General features: G+C 37.6%; 3 protein-coding genes across 3 annotated transcripts; 1 reads left to right on the forward strand and 2 right to left on the reverse strand.

Moving 5' to 3' along the window:
• Window positions 1-1,651: 1,651 nt before the first annotated feature.
• Window positions 1,652-7,551, reverse strand: LOC114535506. The gene is made up of 2 exons (XM_028556803.1): window positions 6,930-7,551; window positions 1,652-4,278 (listed from the first exon to the last, which is right to left on the reverse strand). Exon 2 carries the CDS (start codon window positions 4,020-4,022, stop codon window positions 1,737-1,739), a length of 2,286 nt encoding a protein of 761 aa, XP_028412604.1. The 5' UTR covers window positions 4,023-4,278; window positions 6,930-7,551; the 3' UTR covers window positions 1,652-1,736.
• Window positions 7,552-9,927: 2,376 nt separating this feature from the next.
• On the reverse strand, window positions 9,928-17,245 carry LOC114535514. The gene is made up of 5 exons (XM_028556814.1): window positions 16,970-17,245; window positions 11,936-12,159; window positions 11,493-11,508; window positions 10,759-10,991; window positions 9,928-10,299 (listed from the first exon to the last, which is right to left on the reverse strand). The coding sequence occupies exons 1-5, from the start codon at window positions 17,085-17,087 to the stop codon at window positions 9,928-9,930; spliced, it is 963 nt and encodes a 320-aa protein (XP_028412615.1). The 5' UTR covers window positions 17,088-17,245.
• On the forward strand, window positions 12,572-24,994 carry LOC114535524 (sushi, von Willebrand factor type A, EGF and pentraxin domain-containing protein 1-like). Its single transcript, XM_028556824.1, has 8 exons — window positions 12,572-12,602; window positions 12,706-12,794; window positions 19,259-19,879; window positions 20,592-21,240; window positions 21,879-22,040; window positions 23,365-23,529; window positions 23,841-23,965; window positions 24,905-24,994. Exons 4-8 carry the CDS (start codon window positions 20,679-20,681, stop codon window positions 24,992-24,994), a joined length of 1,104 nt encoding a protein of 367 aa, XP_028412625.1. The 5' UTR covers window positions 12,572-12,602; window positions 12,706-12,794; window positions 19,259-19,879; window positions 20,592-20,678.
• Window positions 24,995-25,275: the final 281 nt, after the last annotated feature.

Consider the following 25,275-nt stretch of genomic DNA (forward strand, 5'->3'; position numbering starts at 1 on the left):
ATGCAAGATCCCATCTTGGTCAGAGGTAACTGTCGGCGTCGTGTTGAGATCCCACGAAACTCTACATAAATTGGATGAGAGAGTCGATATTCAGCGATACTCCCGTGATCAGGATGTCCAATCCCACGAGGCCAAAATGGGTGAAGAACAGTACGAAAAGACGGTAAAAAGGCCCTTGAGACTCAAAGTTGGCATCGCAGCCGTTTGATCAAAGAGAAAGGCTGAGATTTAAAAATCCACAATGTACATGTTTGTACGCATCAGTCTTGAAATGGCAAGGAGTTTGAGAGGTTGGACAGAAAATCCAAAGAATAATAATGGTGAAAATATTTAATATTAGCTGAAATATTGCACTGACGTTTGATGCGAGATTTATAATAGAACTGTAATATGTTATCACTAATTAGTATTGCTGTATTTGGAAAATACGAGCCAATAATCACACATAAGCCACATAGAGTTGGAACAATGCATTTTTAGCTTTTTTATTTAGTGTAAATATATAGTATATAGTGAAGCGATAATGTTGTAAACATATTGGATTTGCATAATATAAAACTATAATCATGCCTGCGAAGTCTGGAGTCCACATCGCCTGGCAAGCTCTTTAAAAACATTGTTGTTTGCGCAGTGACCATGAAATAAAATCCGATTGCAAAATATTGATTGATGAAGATGAAAATACTGCAGGTAATGAAATCCTCGGGTTTGAAAGTACACTATGCAAAAATAACTGCCGTGCTTACCCTACCGCGATGAACCTGAACATTATGACCTAAATGGCCGATTCTCGCACACATGACGCTGTTATTGCCTGAATATATTCTATTGCCCCCCTGAGAGCTTCATTTTACTTTGAGATTATTGAAGTAATTTGAAGGCATTGCAGTAGAGGGTGCGGTACCCTGCATTTGGGCGAGGCTAGTAGATTAGGGTGAGATCAGTGGAGTAGGGCGAGCTCACTAAAGTAGGGTGAGGTTATTGCAGTAACTGCAGTTGGATTAGGTCAGTGCGGTAGGATGAGGCCAGTGCAGTGTGGGGGGGGGGGGCTCAGAGCATTAGGGTGAGGTCGGCAGGTAGGATGAGGCCAGTGCAGTGTGGGGGGGGTGCTCAGAGCATTAGGGGAGGTCAGCAGGTAGGGTGAGGTCAAAGCTGTAGTTTAGAGCACAGCAGTAGGGTGAAGTCAGTGCAATAGGGTGAGGTCATGCACGGCAGCCGGGTGAGATCACGGCAGTAGGGTTAGGTCAGTGCAGTAAGGTGAGGTGAGGGCAGCCGGGTGAGGTCAGTGCAAGGGGTCTCAAATAATTAGGATGAGTTCAGCCAGTGAGGTCAAAGCAGTAGTTGAGGGCACTGCAAAAGGGTGAGGTCAGTGCAGTAGGGTGATGTCATGGAACAGGGTGAGATCACAGGAGTAAGGTTAGATCAGTGCAATGCGGTGAGGTCAGGGCAGTGGGGAGCTCGTTGTAGTAGGGTGAGGTCAGAGCAGAAGGATGAGGTAAGTAACGTATGTTTAGTGGAAATACAGCAGAGTAGTAGGCCATAGCAGTAGGGTAAGGTAAAAGCAGTGAAAAATACAGCGCAGTGAAGCCTGTACTCCACAGTACAGTAATTAATCACACATTAATCATGGTAAATATTTTATTATCGTACATCACAATACAACAAAAACCGATTTTGTGTTTTTCTTAGCGAACTTTGCAGAAATGTTCACAATAATTACGGTATTTACGTTGCGACTAATGTGTAGATCTTGCCATTTCAAAGGTAGTTGTGGCATATGAAGATCTTTTTCCCACGGAGTGAGAGCTCAGGCAATCCTTATACAGTTTTAGAGTTTTCTTGTTAAAAGCAAATGCCATTCCTATGTACAGTCCTTGAAGGCACACAAAGATCACAAACAAATAGTCAAATGCTTCTTCGTTAGGAAACATTATACCAAAGAACGAAAACAGCCAGGGAAATCCAACCATCGTTGCAAGCTTTGCGCTAATGACGAGGTCTTGTTTACTTTCCTTGCGGTGTAGAGTTTGTCTGTTCTTCTGATGACGCGATAAGCTAATTGCTGTTTGTATAAATGTGCAAATATTAATGAGCAGTGATAAAGCAAGCGGCAGTAAAAATAAAAACAGCTTAGCCTTTGTAGTCCCCAACCAACAATCGATTCCGTAATCCACTTGAAACGTTTCAGTTTTATCCAAAATTACGCATATCGCCACAAATATGGCGGGCGCGAACCACACAATTATTGAATAGATGACAAATCTACGTTTCGATTTGTTGGCGATCCTCCCTTTTATGGGTTGTGAAAAAACCCGCCAGGAATGAAAGGAAATCACCGACATTGCTACAAACGATACTTGGAGGAAATACTGTTCCAATATTGCCAAGGCTTCGCACGCCAGTGTCCCGACAAAATGAGTCGTCCCTATCAACCATATCAGGTCTCCCACAACCATTGAGCCACTTAAGTTCATCAAATTCATTCCCGGAACTGTTCTTAATTCCCGGAATAATACATAAGTTATGAAGAGTAGACTGAGGCAGATAATAGAAATTGTGAAACAAATCAATGTTAAAATTCGTAAACCAAGACTTGATGTTGTTCGGCTGTGTTTTGTTTCAGTTTCATTAAAAGTATTCCTGAGTTTCAAACAAACAGATATGGAAGAGTTTTTAGACAAAGCTGAGATCCTTCCATGTTCTTTGTCTGAGTTTGTGTCAATAAGGTACTCCCCAAAATTGAATGTACTTCTGGTTTTATTGTGGTACACTGTCAAGTTGGGAAAAATCACATACTCGTAAGAGTCGAGTGGCACATATGCTCCATCGCTGCAGTTTGAAAGGATCAATTTACTACACAATGTAATATTTCCATCGTTCTTTTCAATAAGTGTATATTCACTGAGGGAGAATTCCCTTCCTGTTTTATTAATAAAAACAATTCCGTTGTTTTTGTCAATTTTGTACTCATGTGGTTGAAAATTTTCTTCTCCATAGCAGGAAAGCTGTTTTGTAATCATTTTCACCACAGAGAAGCTGATATTTTCTTGTTCCATTGTAAAACTATCCGAAAAGCTGAATAGTTTTAAGAATTCAGTATTCTCGTGGGAAATATTAAACTTAGTTCTGTTTTGGTTAGCCATGACAAGGGTCTGAAATGGAGTCAGTGTAATACGAAATGTAGCAACGAGTAAGTCATTTCTCTCTGTTTGTTTACTGAGTGTCATTGTTGAAATTTGATCAGCCCGAAGTGAAAAGTGAGATGACAACGCAGATTTTAAAACAGTTTCAAGTCTAGAATGTGCACTTGTTGCTTGATTTCTACGATATTTAAACCACAATAGTACCAAATACTCGTTGCTAAGTTCACCACTGGATGAAATGATGTAGCCCTTTCGACAAAACTGTAAATTTTCATCGTAAACCGTACCGGAAGGACAGTACTTTTTGACTATATTCGTTGTTGCTTTTTCATCCTTAGAGCTATACACGACGGAGAAGCCTTCAGGCAGTAAAGGGTTACAAACTTGAGCTGTTTTCCATTCCGTGGCCTTACGATACCCATTGCATAGGGCGCATGCGTGGTTTTTAAAGTATGTATACGGCGATTCTGCATCGGTAACAAGTTCAACAGGACCATCAACACAACCCCTGTACAATCTTTGATCACGGATAGAGGAAGCACAGTCGTCTATATAATTCCTCCCCAAGCAAAATCTACGCGGTTGCTCCGGCCGGGGTGAAACGCGTTCAATTCTTCCTCCGTTTTTCACGATAAATTTAATCGTTAAATCAAAGTCAAATTCCTCCGGCGGAATGACGTAGGTAAACACCCCTAGATCCCACATCATAAAATTCTTGACACCATTGCACAAAGCACAGTACTTGTTCCTATATGTTATGGAATTCGTACCTACCACCGGAAGAAAGTCCTCGACGGGATACGAGAGATCCGATGTAGCATTCTCACACTTTGGTCTCAATGAGTTGAAGGATACATCTGCCGGACATTTCTTAATCATCCACACTCCTGTCACGCCCTCTATTTTACAAGGATGGACGGGAGACCACTTGAATTCAACGCATTGCCATATCGACTTGGTTTGTTCGGTCGCCACGCGATCCTGCAAACCACAGTGTCTTTTGTAATCCGGGCAGCAATCGGAGAAAATCCTAAAACAGTCCTCGTCACAATAGCATGTATTTGAATTATCCGCACGAAACACGGTCCTATTCCCGCTGCAATGGCGCTGAGAGCCACAATAGCCTGGGAACTGCCTAAGTGACGTGATTAATTTCTGTTTACAGGTATGTGTAACAATAAAAATCGTATAGTTTGAGTAAATAGAGTTTGCGGCGCAGCAGTTAAATGATAAAGGAGAAAAACAGGTGTTTTGGGATTGTCCGCCATAATACATATATATCAGTAAACCACAAGGCTTTGGTTATGATTATTGGTAAGAAAACACAATAAAATAGTGACCATACATATCGTGAAAAACATTTGACATTTCTTACGCGTACGACTTAATGATTTTCCCTTTACAGACTTTTGTTCAATTAAAATGTACAATTTATCGAACGTTTACAAAACATTGACGAAAACCTCAGTTACCTCACCGTGAAAAAGTTATCAGCAGCGCTTGAGAAGGTGATTATGTGTGACATTTGAAATGACAAAAGTCAGAGTGCTTAACCGGTTTGAAATATAAGCAAACTGACTTTATGTCGATAAATTATTAAAATCCCCATTAACTGGCATCACCAGCATATGAAGCTATGCATGCATACTGATCTTGGAACATATTATAAAAGAAAACATTCTCCGAAAATAAACATCTTGTAAACCCAAGATATGAGTTGTTAAAAACAAGACACAATATTCAAGGTGATATTTCGACTCTATTTCAAAGTCATTGTCAAGTCATGGTTTGATGTTTATTTTCCAAGTATATTTTCCAAATTTCGCATAGACTAAAAAGCTCCTATATATCAAACGAGTTTGCCCCCCAAACGCCAACCTCATATCCAGTGTCTTTCACATCCGCTGGGTACCGGCCCTGGGTACAAAATTGTCACATTACACGGTTAACAACTAAGCCTGATTCTCATACGTCACAGACGGTCGGCGATGGCCATTGTCGGTGATCACTTGAGAATAAATTGCTTTTTTGTATACATATTCCTTGTCACTGGTCACAGACAATACATCGCCGATCACGGGGCTATAGCCTGTATTTTCTTCATTTTACTACATTTGGAACGAAAATTAACTATTTTTGCGACTACTTTTCAAGCTGTGATAAAATAATGGCCAGATTGACAGTGATTTGCCGAATGAAAACGTTGTTAAAAAGGCGATGGTCTATTTACAAACTCGTTTTACACGCTCACATATAGCTAGGTTGCGGTATGAAAATCATGTTTTGAAATTCAGTATTTAAAATAGGAAATTGCAAAATGCGGTAATAATTGAATGATAGATAATTAAAATCTCATGCAGGTTTACGGTTTTAATTAGATGTTGGCGTCACTCGGTCACTGTCTACGTTTATCAACGCCGTTTATGTACATGCAATTTTTGGTGCGATTTTTGAGCAAATATAGTTATATCAAAACTCTAATGACTTCAGATGAATATTTGCATGTAATTTGACTCCGTGTTGACGTGTAAGAAAATAAGACAATCGCATCTTGAATTGCGGCAAAAATGCCAGGGCAAATGGACCTAAATCACCTAATTCAAACGGGACATATGCGACTAATGCGAGTTATGTTTTCCAGTTCAAAGCTTCGCGTGCATTATAATTACCATCGTATATTTAACTATACTCGCAGAAATCTATAACGATTACATTACATAATTATGTGTTCTAAGGCAAAGAAATAATAAAGGCTAAAAAGTCTCTCAACATTTATCTCTTCTTAATCATAAATAGTCATAAATCATCTTTCATCATAAATAGTCATCTTTTTCAGTCATAAATAGTCATAAAATAATCTCCATGCATGTAGAGCGTCTTGTTTGGCTAAAAATCTTGTGATTGTCGGCAAGGAATGAAAATAATTATATATTTATATTGAATATTGAACTCAAAGAAAAGCGTAAATAATAAATAAACCAATAAAAAATTGCCTCCGATGCATATTACTGAGAGATTTATATTTGGTATATATAAAACCCACACAAGCACTTTTCATCAAAGGTATATATGCGTGAAATCGGCGGTGTTAAAAGCTTCTCGATGCTCTGCAATGCCACAAATGCGATTGTTCGCCTGGAAATTCTCTAAAGTAACTCATATGACGAAGGCCCTAAGGCGAAAACGACCGTGAGAGATTTTTCAAATGTACATAGTTCCTTGACAACATTTGATGCGAAGTTATTTATACCGCAACCACGCTATATATTCGCACACTTTCTCTAGCCTTCAAACAATATCAATGTCTTAGGCAGTGAGACTGAGTGTGATACTGTAATTATTACGTAAAATTGGATATTATTTATAATGTTCAGTTCGGGGTTGTCCATAAAGCCCGACATGCATATAGGAGATTTAAATTAATCGACTATGTAGTCATATGCGCTTTCATTAATGAGTCGAAATACTTATATATATACGGTAGTGTTTTCGTATATAGCATACAAAGAACTTCGTCAAACCAGACTAATTTCACGTATGATATTAGGGTTCAAGGGTTATAATTACTGTAAATTTTGTATAACAGGCCGTATTGGAAAACATATGAATGATATATACGTAATATAAGAAGATATTCATGCCGCCGAACATGCATGCTGCTCGTATTCTGTCGACCAAGATTCAGCCCACGTTTAAACCTTTTATATAAATTTTCTTTAGCGAATTTTCTTTCGTATGTAAAATAATATTATTATAACATATATATATTTGTACCCGTGAACCAACCTTTTGTTTCAGCACCACTATCGAGTCTATCGACTGTACCAAAAGCGACTTGCATGAAACCACAACTGATGAATAAACATGACATCAAAAGTAGCCGAGAAATTCGATCGAATTTATCTTTAATACGAGCCATGATACGTAAGTTACGCAAGCAATGTATTATCGCTATCCTCTGACGAGAATGCTTTCAAACATAACATTTACACTGAATGGAAACCAATTGTTCAATTTATTTACCGCCGTTATCAAAAGCTTATTAGCATATAAATAAACTTCAATTTGAATTCAAAGTATATGTCATTATCAAAGAGATGCGATGATACAGAACATGATATTTTGCTGTCAACAACACAATTCCGGACTTGCATGAAGAGAATGTCCATAAGATTAAAACATCTGCATCGTAACAGACTAACAGTCATATTAGGATCGTCAACTACGTATTACTTAAAATAACAATTCAATAAGAATCACCCATGTGCAACCACCAGCCGCAATATCCTTTTTATTCCACGCTGACATATGGTTATAAAGTATACATTTTTGCATACAATTGCATGGAAACAAGTCTCCTGAAAAGACAATTTCATGCAATACTTAACCAGTATCACAATATTGGGATCTCGACTTATTCCAACGCTATTGACTTAAGGTTGGTTTTCAATTATACGTAATTGTCGACTTGTCGTGAAAATGTCAAAGTGCATGGTTGATGCATTAGAATAATTTATTGCTATGTTATTTGGGGTCAACATGCAGAGAATAAAGACAAATTTTCTTCCGAAATATTGTGGCGAAAATGTCTGTTTCCGACAATTACGACTAAATTAAAAAGATAAAAACAAGCCTTTTATTCCGAACTATGCAATTAACCATTAATTATAAAAATCGTGCTTAGATTCCTCATGTGAGATGAATTGAGAGAATGACGTCAGTGTGACTTGAAATACGAAACCTCATACAGCACGAAGCCAAAAGCAGGTCTTCTAAACACAATGTGAGGCCCAAACAGCAAAATAACAGAATTTAATTTGTAAAATGTGAAGGGAGTGGATTCTTTCCAAATCTTTAACTAATTATATTCAATACGAAAATACGCCATTCACTTCAAAATTCAAACTTTTATATTTTGCAACTTTTATATTTTGCCTTAATTATTTTACGCTATATTTGCGTGCACGCCCTTTTATATAGTTTCCTAAAAAAACTAAAAAAATAGTTAATTGATTTTACAATAACTTCAAAATATAGTAGAAATAAATATAAATGAAATCTCATGTCGTGTTTCATTAACTCAAAATTAGAGTGTTCGAGATGATGATCCTTTGACGGTTCTTTAGATAAAATCTCGGCAGCACTCTAATCACAGCGTGCATGCGTCAAAAACTGAGTAGAAAGTTAAATACGTTCCAATATAAGCGTCGGGCAGCGTCGGGCAGCGTCGGGCAGCGTCGGGCAGCGTCGGGCAGCGTCGGGCAGCGTCGGGCAGCGTCGGGCAGCGTCGGGCAGCGTCGGGCAGCGTCGGGCAGCGTCGGGCAGCGTCGGGCAGCGTCGGGCAGCGTCGGGCAGCGTCGGGCAGCGTCGGGCAGCGTCGGGCAGCGTCGGGCAGCGTCGGGCAGCGTCGGGCAGCGTCGGGCAGCGTCGGGCAGCGTCGGGCAGCGTCTTCAAATAAACTTAGCATCATATGTGATATAACAACTGCCTAAAATAGACAAAATTCGACGTTTTAACCTGAGGTCCTTCGTCAGAAGAGTCATACTAACTCTCCTGAAGAAGGCCCTCAGGTTGAAACGTCGAGAAGAGTTTTGTCTATTTTAGGCAGTTCGCAGTTGTTATACCTCATTCGATGCTAAGAAGGTTATGCATGCTAAGATAATATGAAATATTGTCACTTTTCCGCGCGGCGTTTTAAAATATCTTGCTGAATTTAAGTTTTTACTAAATGTATCAAGAAAGAAAATTTTAATTTGTCTTTGGGGAGGGCTGAGTTATCGTATAGGCAAGTGAAATGCCGGATTTCATTTAATACCAATAAAGTTGTCACTTGCTAAAATATGCGGTCTAGGTTTAACACAATTGAAACGAGGTAAACCCGAGGTTAGGTATTACTACATATATCACTAGCAGGTTAACTCAATGTATCACACAAGAGAATTTTTTCCCGCTCGGATAGAAAGAAGACAAGATCGAGTCAAATAATATGATTATAACTTATTTGAGTTTATAATTTCACAGATTTAAAAGGTTCAGTTTTACCTTATGGTGTAACAGTGCCTATATATAATAATATTTCTAGCTATAGGAGCTGTGACGAAAAAGTGACATGCAATCATGCAGTCATACCTTACTGCATGGTAATAGAGAGTTTATACTAGATGGCAAACAGCCAGCAGAGTTTGGCGGGGATGACAAATTTCATCAGTACTTATATGGTAACATTATATAAGACATTTATACAATTTATAATAATGGTGTGATTAATACAGTACTTGAAGTTTATCAACACTGTTCAATCAATATACATGCAACCGGAACAACCTGTTCGTTTTAACCCGTCTATACTTGCCCTATAGTCAATGCGCGTTATAGCTGTTACACGACCCCTTTTTATGTGGTTATATTATATATTTTATATTTATATTTATATTTTATTTTATATTTATAAACTTGGTCGCAAGCGACAGGCAACCCCACAGAGTACTTAATCCAATTATGGTATGCCTTAAAATGTTCGTATCTCTTTAGTGAGTCGGTCCCAGGGCTTTGGACCCCAGATATTTTCGCGATATATGTGCCCCCTCAACCCCCACATATCCAAACCTCTCCTCTCTCTTTACATGATATACGCCGCCTCGGCAGCGGCTAAACCTTATACACCTAGAAATACATTGCATATAACAACCAGTAGTATTTATCTTTAAATTATGCACTAAGTATTGAAGGTAATACTTCAATTGCATGGTTTACGATTACCATGCACTCTTACATGTCACTCGATTCAACGGATTCCTACACTGATGAGCCGTTTTGGTTTTTGGGTAGTGGCCTTTTTCATTAATGCAACACCGTTATAATGCTGGTCTGAGACAGTAGACGTCCGAAAATACGTTGAGGACGTATCACCGCACCAGCTATCACACTTTTTGTAGCAGTTTGAGGTGAACCCGGAGAAGTGCAGTCCCTTGTAGAACGTTGTGTCACATATCAACATTTGGTATTTGTACTGTGTTGTGGCCACACCTTGCGCCGTCCACAAGCCATAAGCATTTGCATCCTTATCATAATTGCCGGTAAATGTCACAGGTGAGCCTCCATTCGTGAAGGCTGCCTTTTGTTTTGACGCTTCATCCACAAACATCACCCCTGTAAACTAAAGCATCGGGAAATTGGAAAGAAGCAAATTGCGATTAGCTAAAAATGAATTTTGCTACTTTGTGTACGCAATTTTTGATTTCGGATAATGCCGAAACTAATATTGTTTCAAAATTGCATAATATTAAGTGCATTTTTAACTGACTTAGGTAAATCGCGTTTTTAAGCTCATTAACATTGCAATACACTGCGTTCGCCACATGAAAAATCGATTATTTACCAGTTAAAAAACGTTAAAAATATAAGTGGTTCAAAATATAGGCGAAGGGATTCTGCATGGATATGCAGTGCATGTATATTTCTAATAAAAAAAGTAAACAGGCTTGATCAATATTAACCTATGTTTGTAGTTCAGGAAACGGATATTGGAGCTACGAGATTAAGAAGAACTAAACAGATTAAACAAATTATTGCCCTCGCTTGTTCATTTCGCGTAAAGAATGTTAAAAATACTGACCAATATGTTATTACAATCTGCACGATAGCCAAGAGCAGGTGTGGTGAGAAGTTCAGTTTTGATATTAACATGACTGTCCGTCGTGTAACACATTGTCCATCCTCCACCGAACGAGCTCATATCACAGTATACTTGAAATGGTTTACCAGCCCCATCTCCGTCTGGATCAATAAAATATTCTCCGTCTCCATGACTTAAGCCTTTCTTTTTGATGTCCAGACAACTAGTGAGGCCTGAATTGACAAAAGAAAAGTTCGATGTGCCATTATAGCGCCCATTTGCGTGTCTCTCATAAGTAACTTGAAATTAATTAATACAAGCATGTATTTTATCAGCATAATTACAAATGCAATGATTGGCTTGCCATTGGTCAAATGACTTCAGATGTTGAGCGATAATTGGCTGTGCGGATTTTTCAAAATGGCGGCAAGTTGTTTTTGTCAAAATGAGTTTACTGAAGGATTGAAAAATCAATAATTTTTAAAAAAATACTGCACCCACCTATGACGGTAAAAAACTACGTTCTAGAACAGTGGTTAACCTTATTTCTCATAAAACAGCGGTGTAATCAAATTAGCTTGAAATTTTCGAGATATATTTGGCCATATTTGTCCATGGCCATAAAAGGACCCATTCATTGTACCGTGCTGTGATCACGGCGACTCTTCATTACTTCGAATAATCACAAGATTACCTGTGCAGACAAAATCTGTGCACATATTGTTATCGCTTACCTCCGGTGGCGGTGACCTATAAGAAATGGTAACATGGTAAAGTAAAGTAAAAAAAAATTTCTACTTTACGAGACGCAGCAATATCTGCATGATATGCAGAAACCTCAGAGGGAGGCTTCTTCAATGTTCTCAGCTCACTCGGGCTAGCAGGGAGGCCTGGGTGTACGTAAACGTATATAAGAAGCAGTATATTGAAGCTAAAATTATTAACAGGAACATACTTCTTTTAACCTACAAAAACTTCTTTTCATCTCTTGAGAAATTTTGCAAATGTATGAGCCCTGTGTGCCCCCCCCCCCTTTCCCTCCCAAGGTTCCCACGTCCTCGGTTTACGTCGTCTATGTTTGTGTGGGCAGTAACCGGATGATATTAATACATAAATCTATAGTATATTTTCTATATTTTTCTCAAACGAACAAGTGGTTAAAAACTTTATTTATTACCAAAATGTCTTCGTAAAAAATCCATGGCCCATTCTTCATTTTTGTTTCGTTCATTTTCAACGTGCTGTTGCTCAACTGACAGTTTGCTGTATAAAGGTTGCTTGGTCTCACTCTGTAGTTGTAACCATAGCAATTGTCTTGATTAATACAGAGAATGTGACACTCTCCCAAAAGATGGATGGTATGATTTGAGATAAGATTCGATGGATGCAGTGCTTGGTTTCCTGTTAGATTAAATTATATGAATTTTAAACACTCGTTAAATCGACATCTGAAACCTGACGTTTTGACATTGTTTCAGTTAACTTCACGAAATTGTCACGAAACAGTTGGGACGACGCTAGTCTGAGTTACATGGGACCGGCAAAGCTAAGGGAAATTGGTGTGACCACGGTGGGAATCGAACCTTAGAAGGTGGAAGAGCAGGGACTCTACCCCCTTTCCGCGGTTCTTGAAACAGTATATATTCTTGTTTACGTAGTTTCGACGTGGTGTGTAACTGTGTATGCAGACGAGAAATTGAGAACCGAGAACGACTCACCAATACACCGGAGCCTGTGGCCCTAGCTGAGGGTCTCCATTATTTGTGAAAGCTCGGCCATGATTCGGAAAGCACCGGGAACGCGCACCGGAACTCAGGAAGCCGGGGAAGGTTGCAGGCATTGCGGTAATTTCTAAACGTTTATTGACGAGGGGGAAAATATACATTTTTATCAACACTGTACAACGCCAGTGTAACCGCCTGATTGTTGGGCTACCTATGTTTTTAGCGGCAGTTTCGTTGGAGTTTTCCACGCATTATATTCATTGGCTATCTTCAGAAGCTCTTTGAATTTAGAAACTCAAGAAGGCGGCCAAGGTTAGTTGAAAGATTAGTTATTATTCAGCTGATTTGGTGTGATTTCGTATTATATATTGACGTGAATTAACAACACAATGGATCATTATGCCGAATTACTTTCTCAGATCATTATGCTGAATTACTTTCTTAGCTTAATTAAACTAAATCAACTTTATAGATCATAAGGTCTCCCAGGGATGGATCTGCCATGTGCCAACCATGGGATGGGGTAGAAACACCAGCTCGTCCAGCTGCAAAATAGATTGGAATGTATGTTTGTATTCAGAAATTGAGATTGTGCTTCTTAGATTGTTAGAATCTCAGATAAGACTGCCAGAGACTCTCAAGTACACCAAAATAATTATTCAGTACTATTTCCTAACACAATTTGCTCAATTTCAAGCTGATTAGCAAAATTTGCACCACTCCTGAATGCTCAGGGAAATACTTTGCAATACATTTTGTTATTTAAAAATTGTGTCTTGATGGATTTATTAGCTTTTAAAGTTACCAGATATAACTTCAAATCGGGAATTTTGTGCAACCTAAACAAAAGAAAACTTATTTGTGACTCCTGAATTGATGTCCAGTAACTTTTTAGACAAAATTTCTCAATAACAAAGTGGATTGCAAAGTTTTTTAAAATACCTTAAACTATTGATATATTCAAAATCAGCAACCATGATGTGGGGACTTCTACTGTAGCTGGGTGACATGCAGAAGTTAAGCAAATATAATGAATGTACTGTGAGGCTGAATGTTACTGTAGCTTGTAGTCTATATATATATATATATATATATATATATATATATATATATATATATATATATATATAGTTTCTATCAGTTGGGAATTAACTCACACAGTGTATGGGCCTCTCTAGCCTCGATGATCTGGTGTAACTACCACATTCATACCATCCTCTTGATGCTACCGCTGAGGAGTGCCAAAATGAATTACAAGGCGAGCCTCCAACACCCACTCTAGCTTAGGTTAGGTTAGAGTTCTATTGTCCAGGGCTTCTAGCTCCTTCAGTAAATTAATCCCTAGCTGTTTTATATAAATATTTTATAGTTGTAGTCATTCATGTTAATCAATGTCAAATGTGGTTTGTTCCATGCTGTTTGATTTTGTTTGTTGAAATTTGACTGATTTTTATAGAGTCTAATACAATTATTATAATACTCAAGAGGTATCTAGCTTCCATAGGAGTTAAGTGAATTAAAATCAGTTTTTAGGGTCCAATTTTATAAATTTTATTGCCATTATTAGACTGAGCAACCTTGTTATGATATTTTGAAAAAATGGCTTCTTTGATTAGCTATTTGAAGTCACTCTGTATCATGACGTTATATTAAAATACACTAAAGATTTGACCAATGATTCTGCTGATTTAGCGAATTGTTTTTAAATAAAAGATGAAACTTAATAATATCATTATAGGTACTCTGAGTGGTAACCTGCACTTTATGTTAAAGTGAACAATTAAACATGAAGATCACATGTATAGCTTCCAACATTATATATCTGGCAATCCATAACATCTGGATATTTTAACAGTTCCAACTCTGTGATAAGATAAAATGCTAACAACTTATAATATTAGGGTAATAAAATACAAATGTTCACTTATGGATATAACATATCGTAGAATAATATATATATGGAAGACTAATTTAAAGGCTCGCTATGGATGAATTACTAACAAGCAATATGACCAAGACAGTAACCCAAATCGAATTAGCAAATGTGTGCACAACTGTATTTCAGGTTAAACATTATTTATAGGGACCATTACCGGACGAAATATATTTTATACCGATACGCACTATATAGCACTTCTGTGTATAGCTGTAGGATTGAGCCTGGATATAATTCTAGTGATTTGTCCTATTTTTTGGATACAAGCCTCATAAACAAATTCTAATATTAGAATGGGTTAATACAATTTCAATGTGATATGTTAAAATTTCCTGATTAAGAAATAGAAGACACAATCTCCTTACTTCACTGGGGCAAACTGATGAGTACAATCACAGCTTTAATTTTTAAATGCAGATTAAATATATAGATTTGCATGCTATGATCTATATAATTTTATATATAGTCTATATATATAGTCTTTTATATAGGTATTTTTGAAATAGGACAAGTATTAGAGTTCTTTACTAGTTGAGTTATAAAGATGCAGAAGAAACCATTGAATTGAATCGAATTATTATCTTCACAAGTAAATGCTGCGCAGGGACGGGGGGTGTGAGCGGTATTTTGCTTTCTCTGAACACGCTTCACTCGTCAAAGACTGAAAGGGAAACATTTTCCAAGTGTCACGTGTTCGTCCGTGTTGGACAATCTTTGGTGTGTCCCCCCCCCTCCTTCTGGTAAAATAGTCACGCTACGCTCCTGCAGCTGCTGTACAAATTAATAATAATGAAAGTTCTCTTTATACCGGGAGGCGTAAAAAAAGTTGACCTGTTTGATTGAGTATAAATTCAAAACTAAGAGACTTGTTACACTGAAATTACTTTCTTTCTTTACACTGATATTACTTTCTTTCGTGAATGCCCAACTTAAACTGACTTGGTACATACCATGTGTATTTTGATACAGTATTTTTGAAAAGTGCAAATGTTATTCAAAAATATCATATTAGATAAGAAAAGATAATAATGGTCGTTTTCAGCCTTTTTCGTCGTATGACTTCTTCAGCATTGTTAACTAACTCTGGCATAAATTCTCTGCAAACCCAAACTCGCTGTTGTGTCGTTAAACGAGGCATATTAAACAAAATTTAAGCTATATAGACATTAAACAATATAAAAAACATAATTTTCGTTTTACTCAATCAAACAGGTTAACGTTTTTTTCGCCACCCGGTAAACATATGCGTATACATAAGTTATAAAGAAAAATAGCGGTTCGAACAAAATACAACAGTGCGGTGCCGGCGGTAGTCATTAGTATGTTGGCTTCATTTTAATGATAAATTTTTAATAACAAATAGAAAATTCTTAAACAATTGTTACTAATAGTGAACTGTTAGAGGTCTATTTTGTAACACCAGCAGGCATTAAACTAAGGATTTTTCACACAAGGACACACTTCAGAGGGAATAATCGCTTAGGAAATGAATGAGTAGGAGTGGGGCATAGATTTGTTATCCCGGGACCTATTTATGCGCAATTTAGGGCTGATTCTCCATCAAGGAAAAGGTCCAAAAAAATTTTTACGTTTTGGGACTGACTCATATGCTTACGAGAAAATGTTTGGTCATTAAGCCCTCTACATCCGTGAAAATAGGCATTTCAGAGTCTTAACCGTGTTCTTAATACGACAGTAGTCGTAAGCGTCGGCGAAACCTAACGATAAGATTTCAACTCATGAAAATCGCATGAATCAATCATGTACATGCAGTAAATTCAGGCACACACTTTTCATTTAGAAGAACACATTCGCATTTTGCAAAAAGATAAAGTGTTTACAAGGACACGCCATTTTAAATTTTAATGCCCGAACGCCAGTATGGCCTGTCAAGTTAACGTCAAAAAGGCAGACTCGATGTCACCAGAAGTGAGTAAACCCTTCTTGTGCAGAACTGGAGGAAGAAATACATACATATAGTGAATACATGAGCATATAAGTACATATGAGCGTATGGATTAGACTGGATTAATAATTTGAGACGTACAGTACTGGTCAGTCATGCATATTTGACATAATGATCTAGCCGCTCTTTAAACAGATCATTTTTTAGTTCAGTACGAGCATTATATACCCCTGCCTAAAAATCTTCCTAGTAATGCGATGAAGCATCTTGATGACAACTCTTAGGGATTATGAATTTATAGCGCCCGCAGGAATAGATCAGGCATTCACATATGCAACGATTTAACGTGCATATGTAATTGAATATAGTGTCTGTTTGTCGTTTGGCCTATTGAGGGAAAGTTCTTTGATGGTCTGAAATAAACTGACATTATTGACTATTGTAACTTTTAGCCTCCGTGTGAAATGTCAAATGTTATGTATTTTAGGGCTTGTTTTCTTGACTGAACTTTACTGGATAGTGTGATAGACGGCCAAAAATAAAAAATAAAAAATATTGTATTTAATAATTAAGATGCATCCATAGTGGTCGTGCGGAAAACAGCGAACATGAAAAAATAGAGATCTGACTGTCTTAAACACTTACCCTCACTGATACCCTTAAATTCCCTCCGTGCACATGCTTTGCCGTCCTTCGTCGCACAAAGTTGTTGCACGTCTAAGATTAATGAAATCACCAATAACAATACGGCAAAAGTCAACATTTCGGTTGAAATCCCTTCCGCGTAAAAGTAGCTATAATGGTGATGAATTGTTATCCATTATGTTATGCTTTGGAAACGCTTGCTCAACAAGAAAACTACACTTGCAGTTTCCTCTAAACGGAAACGATATCTCCCTCAAAGAAAACACCTGCTCTGCACACGGGTTGCGACTAATAGCAGCTATTTCACCTGCTATTGTAAGCAAAAATTATTTCATTTCACTTTGCAGAATTTTAATGAGCAACTACAAACCAATTCTTATATAGTGATTATATCGTGCGTTGTAATCGCGTAAATATTTGGATTTCAAAATTTCGCTAACAAATTTCTTTTTTTTTCTTTAATTTTTTCAGTGTTACAATAGGCTGGAAGAAAGATCTTTATTGGATCTATCGGTTCTTGATAAATAATTCAGTAGAATTCGTGTTAATTTTAGCTCATTTATGAAGGATGATAATCGAGAAAAAATAGATGACATCGATATCTGAATTTCCGGCATCTAGACAGCGTCGCACTGTATAATGGCCAAATTCATTTCAAAAGCATTTATCTTGTTCTTGTTTAAGAGTTTTTTACTCGAATGCGATCTGACTCCGACAAAACTAAAAAAAAAAGCATATCAATTTTATTGTTAATATTTAAACACCGAAAACGTCAACGGTATTATATTACCGTGAGTTCCCTATAGCTCTATTGAAATCATTCGCCCGGTTTATACTAGAGACGGATCATCCGTCTGAACGATTGATCCGTGCATGCGGATCATCCGTCAAGTATTAACACTACGAACTATATAGACGAACTATGCAGAACGAACCAAAATTGCGGGACCAAAAACTGCACGGTCTCCTGTAGTTCGTCTGCATCCGCATTTATACTCAAACACGAATGATACGTCAAGACGAACTATGCGGATAATTCGTCTTCACGGATGATTATACACCGGTGAAGTAGAAGACGCACTATCTTTTGCTCGCCAAAGTTCGTCCAGACGGCTAGTATAAATCGGCCCATTTCTTGTTAATGGCACTTTTTTGGGACACACTGTATTTCAAATATAGTAATTTTAACTATACGAAATTATATTTATATATTATAGTTTACGATCTAATTTAGGTTTTATTTTAGTTTACGTTTTTAATTCTGCGAATGTTTACACAAGAGGCATATATGTTTGACCACCTTCAAGCCATAAAATGAAAAGAAAACTCTATAGACTATACGGAGTATAGCCTACGTTTTAAACATTACTTCGAAACCATCGTGACCCTACCTAGGAGTTAGGACCGTAAAACTATACATACACTATGTGCTTCTCGGTTTTGTTGATACGTGGCTTATATTATGGCTACACGTATATATTTACGTATGTGTATATATACTATAGTATTAATGAATAATAATAATAAAAAAACGCCCGCCGGTTGCGTGTTGTAATTGTGATCTCCGCTAAAGCAAAACAACCAATCATAGTATTAGTTTCAATATTAAGTTAATATGTAATACTGATGTGATGGGAGAGTTGATGGGCCATTATAATTTATATGCCGAAAAGCGTGTTTTTATATAGCTTTTTGCATAAAAACAGAAGAATCTTAATGCTAATAGTATATTTTAAAGCGAGTGCCATCTAATTATATTTCTGACATTTGAAAATACATTCTATTTCTTGCCATTCGAATAGCCACACAAATTCTAACATGCAGTATACGAGATCCTGAGCATGTGGTAAATTATGCAGCTTTGAAAAAGATCTGATTTCAAAGCTGGGGTTTTTTGATTCACCCTGTTTACATCAAATAGCAGTCTCCAAATAACGAAAACTATTTAAATTACATCACTCAGAGTTCGAATGCATATATAACTCTTTAATGTTTGACATAAACAGGGGCGCAGCTAGAGCGATAATTGGGGGGGGGGGTGTTTATTTATATACTCTGTTCTGCCTGACAATCTATTGTGAACTATTTATTGCACTTACAAAAGAAACCCGTCGGGCAGAACTGAATATAAATTATTTGGATAAGCACCCCTCCTCCCAACTAGACATATTCATGATCACTGGACATATTAACCATTTTTATGCATGGTGAGAGTAAGATTTGTTTTGACCCACAAGGAACAATATTTTAACTCAAGCACCGTGACCTTCGCCTTTTTTCCTTTGCTAGCAACACAAGCCATTGTTCGCCGGTACATACAATTCACAGCCCTTATCTCGCATTTAGCGTTTTATGAGTTGCATTGAATTCTCATTGTGGAAGACGACGTAACCACATTGGCAATGCCGAGCAGTGCAAGTACGCCCGAACCTTCTCCATGCGTTTTTCTCAGAACCAGACGACGTACAGCAATCAAACTGAAAACAAGGTCGGCGAAAACAAACTCTTATCGACGCTATCACGTTTTCCACAATCATTTCGCACGGCGCAGACTGAATTGCTATTGGAGTATTTACACCTCTTTGAGCCAAAGGGGGAATCCTGTGCTGTCTCTGAAACAAGCGAAACGCAAAGTAAAAACGGGATATAGAGAGCAGTGCCTGTGAAAGAGTTATCAGAACATGCATTACTTTTCATATTTATCAGCAGAAGTCTAGGAAAAGCGACGACAATTATGAAAAAAATCACCTAAAAACGCTGATTGTGTTACCAGTCGGGAACCCCCCACAAGAGCAATTAAATTTTGTTGTTTTCGAGGACGCAGATTTGGACCAATATTCGCGCGTCAAGAGTTCTCGCTACTGGGATGGAGTCTTGTAAAGTGCTATATCAGATCTTAAAGATCCCAAAGTACGACAGCGGGAGTTAATATCAAGTATTTTAAAAATATTACGTCATTTCAACAGTCTACTAGCTAGGTTTGGCAAAAAGAGCAAACGTCACGACTGAATAAATTTAACGGAATATCAATTGTTTTTGCATCTGCATGATATTCTGGCCTTCTGGTCTATGACCTATATGGTCTTCTGGCAGCACACTAGACATAGATCAAAACATCATCTTAGATACATAAATTATCAAGGTATACCATGTCCTAATCTGTCAAATCATGTCCTAATCTGTTTCAAAGTTGTTCAGAAAACGAACATTTTGGCCGCTTTTTAAGGTGTCAGATAACATTTTTCACTCACTCATTAATCTTAACTTAAGGTCAGCTAATGAAAACGTTTTGAATTATTATATTCATGCATGCACAAATAAATGTGAACAAACATATTAATTCGCCTAGCTCTCTATCAATTTATATTCATGACTTGCTGTTTGCATTATATCAAAATTTTATATCTTTTATGCTGTAAACGGTATTTCACCATTTATTACCTCGTAATGGGATGTTTTAAGTATGAAATCAGCTGTTTTTTCCTATAATTAAAATGTACCATTTATGTTTTTAAAGTTAAACAGTAATCGCAACTTGACTTGCGTTCGTCTCGGGAAAGCAGCACATGCAGAGCGAAATATGCATTCGTTAAGATTTCTTCTGTTTTGCATCGTTTTCAAGCATGCAACCTCTTGGTACACCGGCAAACAGCGCTTGACAGATTTTCAATCAAAATATGCCAACAGCAAGGCAGATATATTTTTCCTCATGGACAATTCAGGCAGTTTGAGGTGGAATGGCCAAAGGGGCTTCGCTGACGAGAAAACATTTATTACCTCACTTCTGTCTAAGGTCAAAATTGCAAAACCGGCGACTCGTGTTGCCGTCATTCGTTTTGGAACACACGCGACCATAGACATCAACTATATATCAGATTTAAACGGTCTCAACAACAAATGCGAGTTCGATAAAGCGTTTGCAAACATCCACTACACTGGTGTCATGACGAACATGAATGGAGCTTTCTCTAAAGTAGAAGAAATTCTTTTTGGGGCGCAAAGCACGAACGTGCGTCCTTGGAAGGTGATAAACCCTCAAGGAACGTATGTGAATAAAGTGATGTTTTTACTCACGGATGGAGAATACAACAATGGCGGGGATCCTACCAGCAAGATTATTAACTTAAAGAACAACCACGTTGAACTTTTTGCAGTCGGAGTAAGCGGCGTTAATCAAGCATTTATGAAAAATGCCGCCACGACACAAAAACACTATTTTTACGCCAGTGATTTTACTTCATTCAGGGAATTAGCTACCCATATCCGTGGAGGTAAGTTGTATAATAAATCATTATTGCATGAGGTTGAGCGTGTTATTGTGAATTATCATGACAGAGGTTGGTGTTACCTGCTGAATTAATCTTCTCTGTGCGCTGTGGCTTCTCTGAATATCGTTTTCAGAGACCGTAGCAAACCTCCCTCTTATTTGATTTTTGTAAAAACCGACTTTGATGTTATCGACAATTGTAGAAACTTAGAAACTATATGATTTGCAGATATGACATCACAATTACAGAATACTAGGAATTGTTTAAAGGTGTCGGGCCAATCGATTAAAATGGAGATTATATAGATAAAATATAATTAATAATAAATTATGTAGCACCCCAACTCTCTCCCCCCCTGCAACCTTTCTACTTTGCATTAAAAACACTTTTTAGAGGATTATTATGATGATTCTTAGATAGTAGTTCGAATGATTTTACAAGCTTACACGGTCCGTTGTTTGCGATTTCATTCTAACTCGTCAACATTTTGTCACACTCCGCTGGACGAATTGTAGTGACTCGTTGACAGATATTTGGCGCGAATTTATTAGTGCCGCAATCAGGACCCAAAATTTGACAGGAATTTCGCACTTCTAGTACAACAAAATAGTCAAACAAATTTATTTCAATGCTTAATCTAGATCCGTACCAAAAAGATTATGATGCTGAAAAAGTACCCAAGAGCAAGTGTTCCGTCACGTGTGATACAAATGCAGAATGCGGCTGTGGTCTGCTTAGCGGAAGATATGTTTGCATCTGCCACGCGGGTTATTTCGGTACCGGGGAGCAAGGAAAGTGTACTGGTGAGTGTTTCTTTTTCATTTTTTTTTTTATAGGCATACATACTAATGCACATCGAAACCCGGTTTACTGTTTCTGACTGCGGACGTTTTTGTGATCGCGGATACAAGTGCATGAAAATTTTCATTTGGACATGCCAAGGAATTGCCTAGTTACCTGGACGAAAAATTTAACAGTGTGAAAGTTACCAGCATAAAATAGTTACAGATATATAAAAGGATGTAATTTGCTGGCATCCAAAAAGTCTTGTTTTAACTTGAATTATTTACCCTCATTGTCCAAAGCGAAATTTTAGAGCCCAAAACTGTTAGGCCTCTAGGTTCGCGCCCGGTAGGTCCTTGCATGTGGTTTATGCCGCCCAGTCTGCTACTGAAGAGGTGGCGTAGCGGTAGCGTCTTCTCTGGATACATTTGTAAGTTAGACCATCCTTCTAACCTAGGAGGATTTACGATATATAAAGGTCCGTTTGGTTATTTTTTAATGCAAGCATTGGGTTAATGTTCAAAGTTAATGAATTATGGAATGCGGTAAGAAAGCTGCATTTCTGTAAAACAATTTCTGGCCGAAATCATTTGTTATGTAAATTTTTCATTAATTTCTCAGGGTTTAATTTCCCTTGTTGAAACACCTGACTGTGTGAATAAATTTAGACATGTCTCGATTTTTATGAGATCAAAACCTCGACCGGTCGTTTTAAACACAGACCTGTATTGCATGGGCATGCATGGATTTCAGAATTATCGTTATTATTGTCATTACTCTTATTTCATAATTTATACAATCTTTGTGAATTGGCCGAAATCCACTCACGCGATTGGTCAAAATCAATCACGTGGTTTCTTGTTGTCCGGAGACATCATTAAAATCATAATAATTTTATTCGCAGTAACCCATGAAAATCATGGTTTATTAAAAAATGACAGCCTGCAGCGAAGCTTGCATGGATCTTCAATGCAGCAATCAATGAATTGTATATTAAAAGTGTTACACACTTAAAAATAAAGCAACTACAACTACGACCTTGCACGACTTTTCAAGCGCGCAATGCGTGATGGTAGTTGATTATCCAGAAACTTTGAGTTGCGATATCGCTCTGCTTAGAAGCGATTTTTTTTGTAAGAAAACCTTGCCGATTCTTTTCGCTTCTTTGTTAAACTAAATCGATCCTGAACATGTCGAAAACACAACTTAAATTGACCTTGATAATCAACTACCGTCACGCATTGCGCGCTTGAAAGCTAAAAAGGGAAAGGTCTATTACAAATCATCAGCATTACAAATCAGGATATTGAGAGAGATAAAAATCGCCATTTTCTGCTTTACCAGCATGTACACCTGGTACGTACAAAAGATATCCAGGTCTTGCTCAAAAATCCTGCACATCCTGTCCCGATAACTCTGGTCACAACAAACATGGAAGTATTTCGATCAATGATTGCGTATGTAATAAAGGATATGAAGGAAACCCAGCAAGTGGAGCGGCGTGCACAAGTAAGGAAGCTTTACGCGATACTTCATTTAATTTCAGTTATAAATTGAACAGTTAGTCTTTCAAACTGAAATTATTCACCCCCAGTGAAGGTTATTTCTGAAAATTACTATAGTAATTTTATAAACATATATGTTTAGAAGAGATTAACTTCTCAACAAAACTCGCTGCTATAGATAATTCTTCAGTAAGTGCCCCCCATGCAAGTAATCATATTGTAGACAACCTTAAATATAGAAAAATTTTCTCTGGGAGAATAAAAGTAGGTTTAGACTCGACATTCTATATTGAAAAAAATACATTTTTTATTTAGTCAAAAAATGTTTGGTTTTGCCGGTACCGGAAAATGGGTACACCAACCCGACAGCTTGCGGAAGAGATTATGGTAGTACGTGCTCTTTCAATTGTAATCATGGCTTCGAACTAATGGGAGAAGTGGTAAGATTTGTTCTCTTCGCCAGCAAATATCAGGTCAGACGGTTAAAATATTTTTATTACTTAATAATTATTGTGGTATTCGAGCAAAAGTATGAGTTAGTTTACATCTTTACGAGTTTCCTCTTACAATATTCTTGTAAGTTTGCATGACATCAATAAGTAACACCACGTAAGTACTTTTCAAAGCTTTCGGTGCGTTAACCCGGGCCTTCATCAGTGCAATGATAAAGTAACAATTGAGAAAGTAACAATGAGGGCCTTCGTTAGGAGTGTTAACTCTCCCGACGAAAGCCCTCAGGTCGAAACGTCGAGAAGTGTTTTGTCTATTTTAGGCAGTTTTTATACCACAGTTAATGCTTAGTTATTAATAATTATTTTTATGATAAAGTAACAATTGATAGTGCAATTGCACTGATGAAGCCCCGGGTTAACGAAAGCTTTGCAGTATCAAATACTTACGTGGCGTACCCACAAGCTAATCTCCTCTTGTTGTTATACCGCGTGGTCATATATTTTGAAACTGATGGGAATCAAGATACAGTTTCAGCAACTGACATGACATTGTATCACGTTATATAGGACCAATATAAATTGTCATTATAAGGACCAATGCCATCATAAATATGATCACGTTGGAGCAGCCGCTGCATCCTCGTCCCCAGGGTTTAGCTCCGTCGCTCTCCACATAGGAGCTAGGCCCTGGGGACGAGGATGCAGCCGCTGCTGTTGTATTCAGTCCCAAATCCCCTAATACACCCCTGAGTTTTTCTTTCACTTTCAGGGGCGTGAGAAGAAAATAACCTGCACCAACTGCAGTGTGATTTACTGTACTTGATGTAGCTAAACTTCTTTCTTGTGTCCGTTGGGTGTGTTCAACTATCCTGCATGAGAATCCTCTTAAGCAACTAAAATTTCTTTCTTTTCGTTGTTTTAATTAAGACACGCACGTGTTCGGTTCGAGACAACAACGTTGGTAGAGCATTCTGGTTGCCTAGTGAAGCATCACCAAGTTGTCAAAGTAAGAAATAATGACTCTTTCATTTAGCACAGTTACCAGACGAGCGCAACTGGCTGCGATGGTTTTCACCCAATAAAAATGGTTTATTTTAATTAAAGTATGGATGCAAGTACTTGCACTGAGCTTGCGATGAGTGAAAAAAGAACCCTTTAGAGGACTAAATATTCAAATAATTAGGCATTGCGTTTGCTCGTATATTTTTCCGTAATTTGTAATTTAGGCCCCTATAATTTAAATCTGGTTATGAAAAATAGACAATTCAAATCGTGCAGCCTGAATAAAAATTTGCATC

The sequence above is a fragment of the Dendronephthya gigantea genome, unplaced genomic scaffold (assembly GCF_004324835.1).
Source record: "Dendronephthya gigantea isolate DGI-Jeju-01 unplaced genomic scaffold, DenGig_1.0 000120F, whole genome shotgun sequence".
NCBI lineage: Eukaryota > Metazoa > Cnidaria > Anthozoa > Malacalcyonacea > Nephtheidae > Dendronephthya > Dendronephthya gigantea.

Coding starts and splice junctions, on each gene's coding strand:
- LOC114535524 (XM_028556824.1), top strand. CDS start 20,679: ATGGACAATTCAGGCAGTTTGAGGTGGAATGGCCAAAGGGGCTTCGCT. Junction 21,241..21,878: donor AGCTACCCATATCCGTGGAG/GTAAGTTGTATA, acceptor TGCTTAATCTAG/ATCCGTACCAAAAAGATTAT. Junction 22,041..23,364: donor GGAGCAAGGAAAGTGTACTG/GTGAGTGTTTCT, acceptor CTGCTTTACCAG/CATGTACACCTGGTACGTAC.
- LOC114535514 (XM_028556814.1), bottom strand. CDS start 17,087: ATGTTGACTTTTGCCGTATTGTTATTGGTGATTTCATTAATCTTAGAC. Junction 12,160..16,969: donor ATTTAAGGGTATCAGTGAGG/GTAAGTGTTTAA, acceptor TTAATCTAACAG/GAAACCAAGCACTGCATCCA. Junction 10,300..10,758: donor CAGATTGTAATAACATATTG/GTCAGTATTTTT, acceptor CCGATGCTTTAG/TTTACAGGGGTGATGTTTGT.
- LOC114535506 (XM_028556803.1), bottom strand. CDS start 4,022: ATGATTAAGAAATGTCCGGCAGATGTATCCTTCAACTCATTGAGACCA.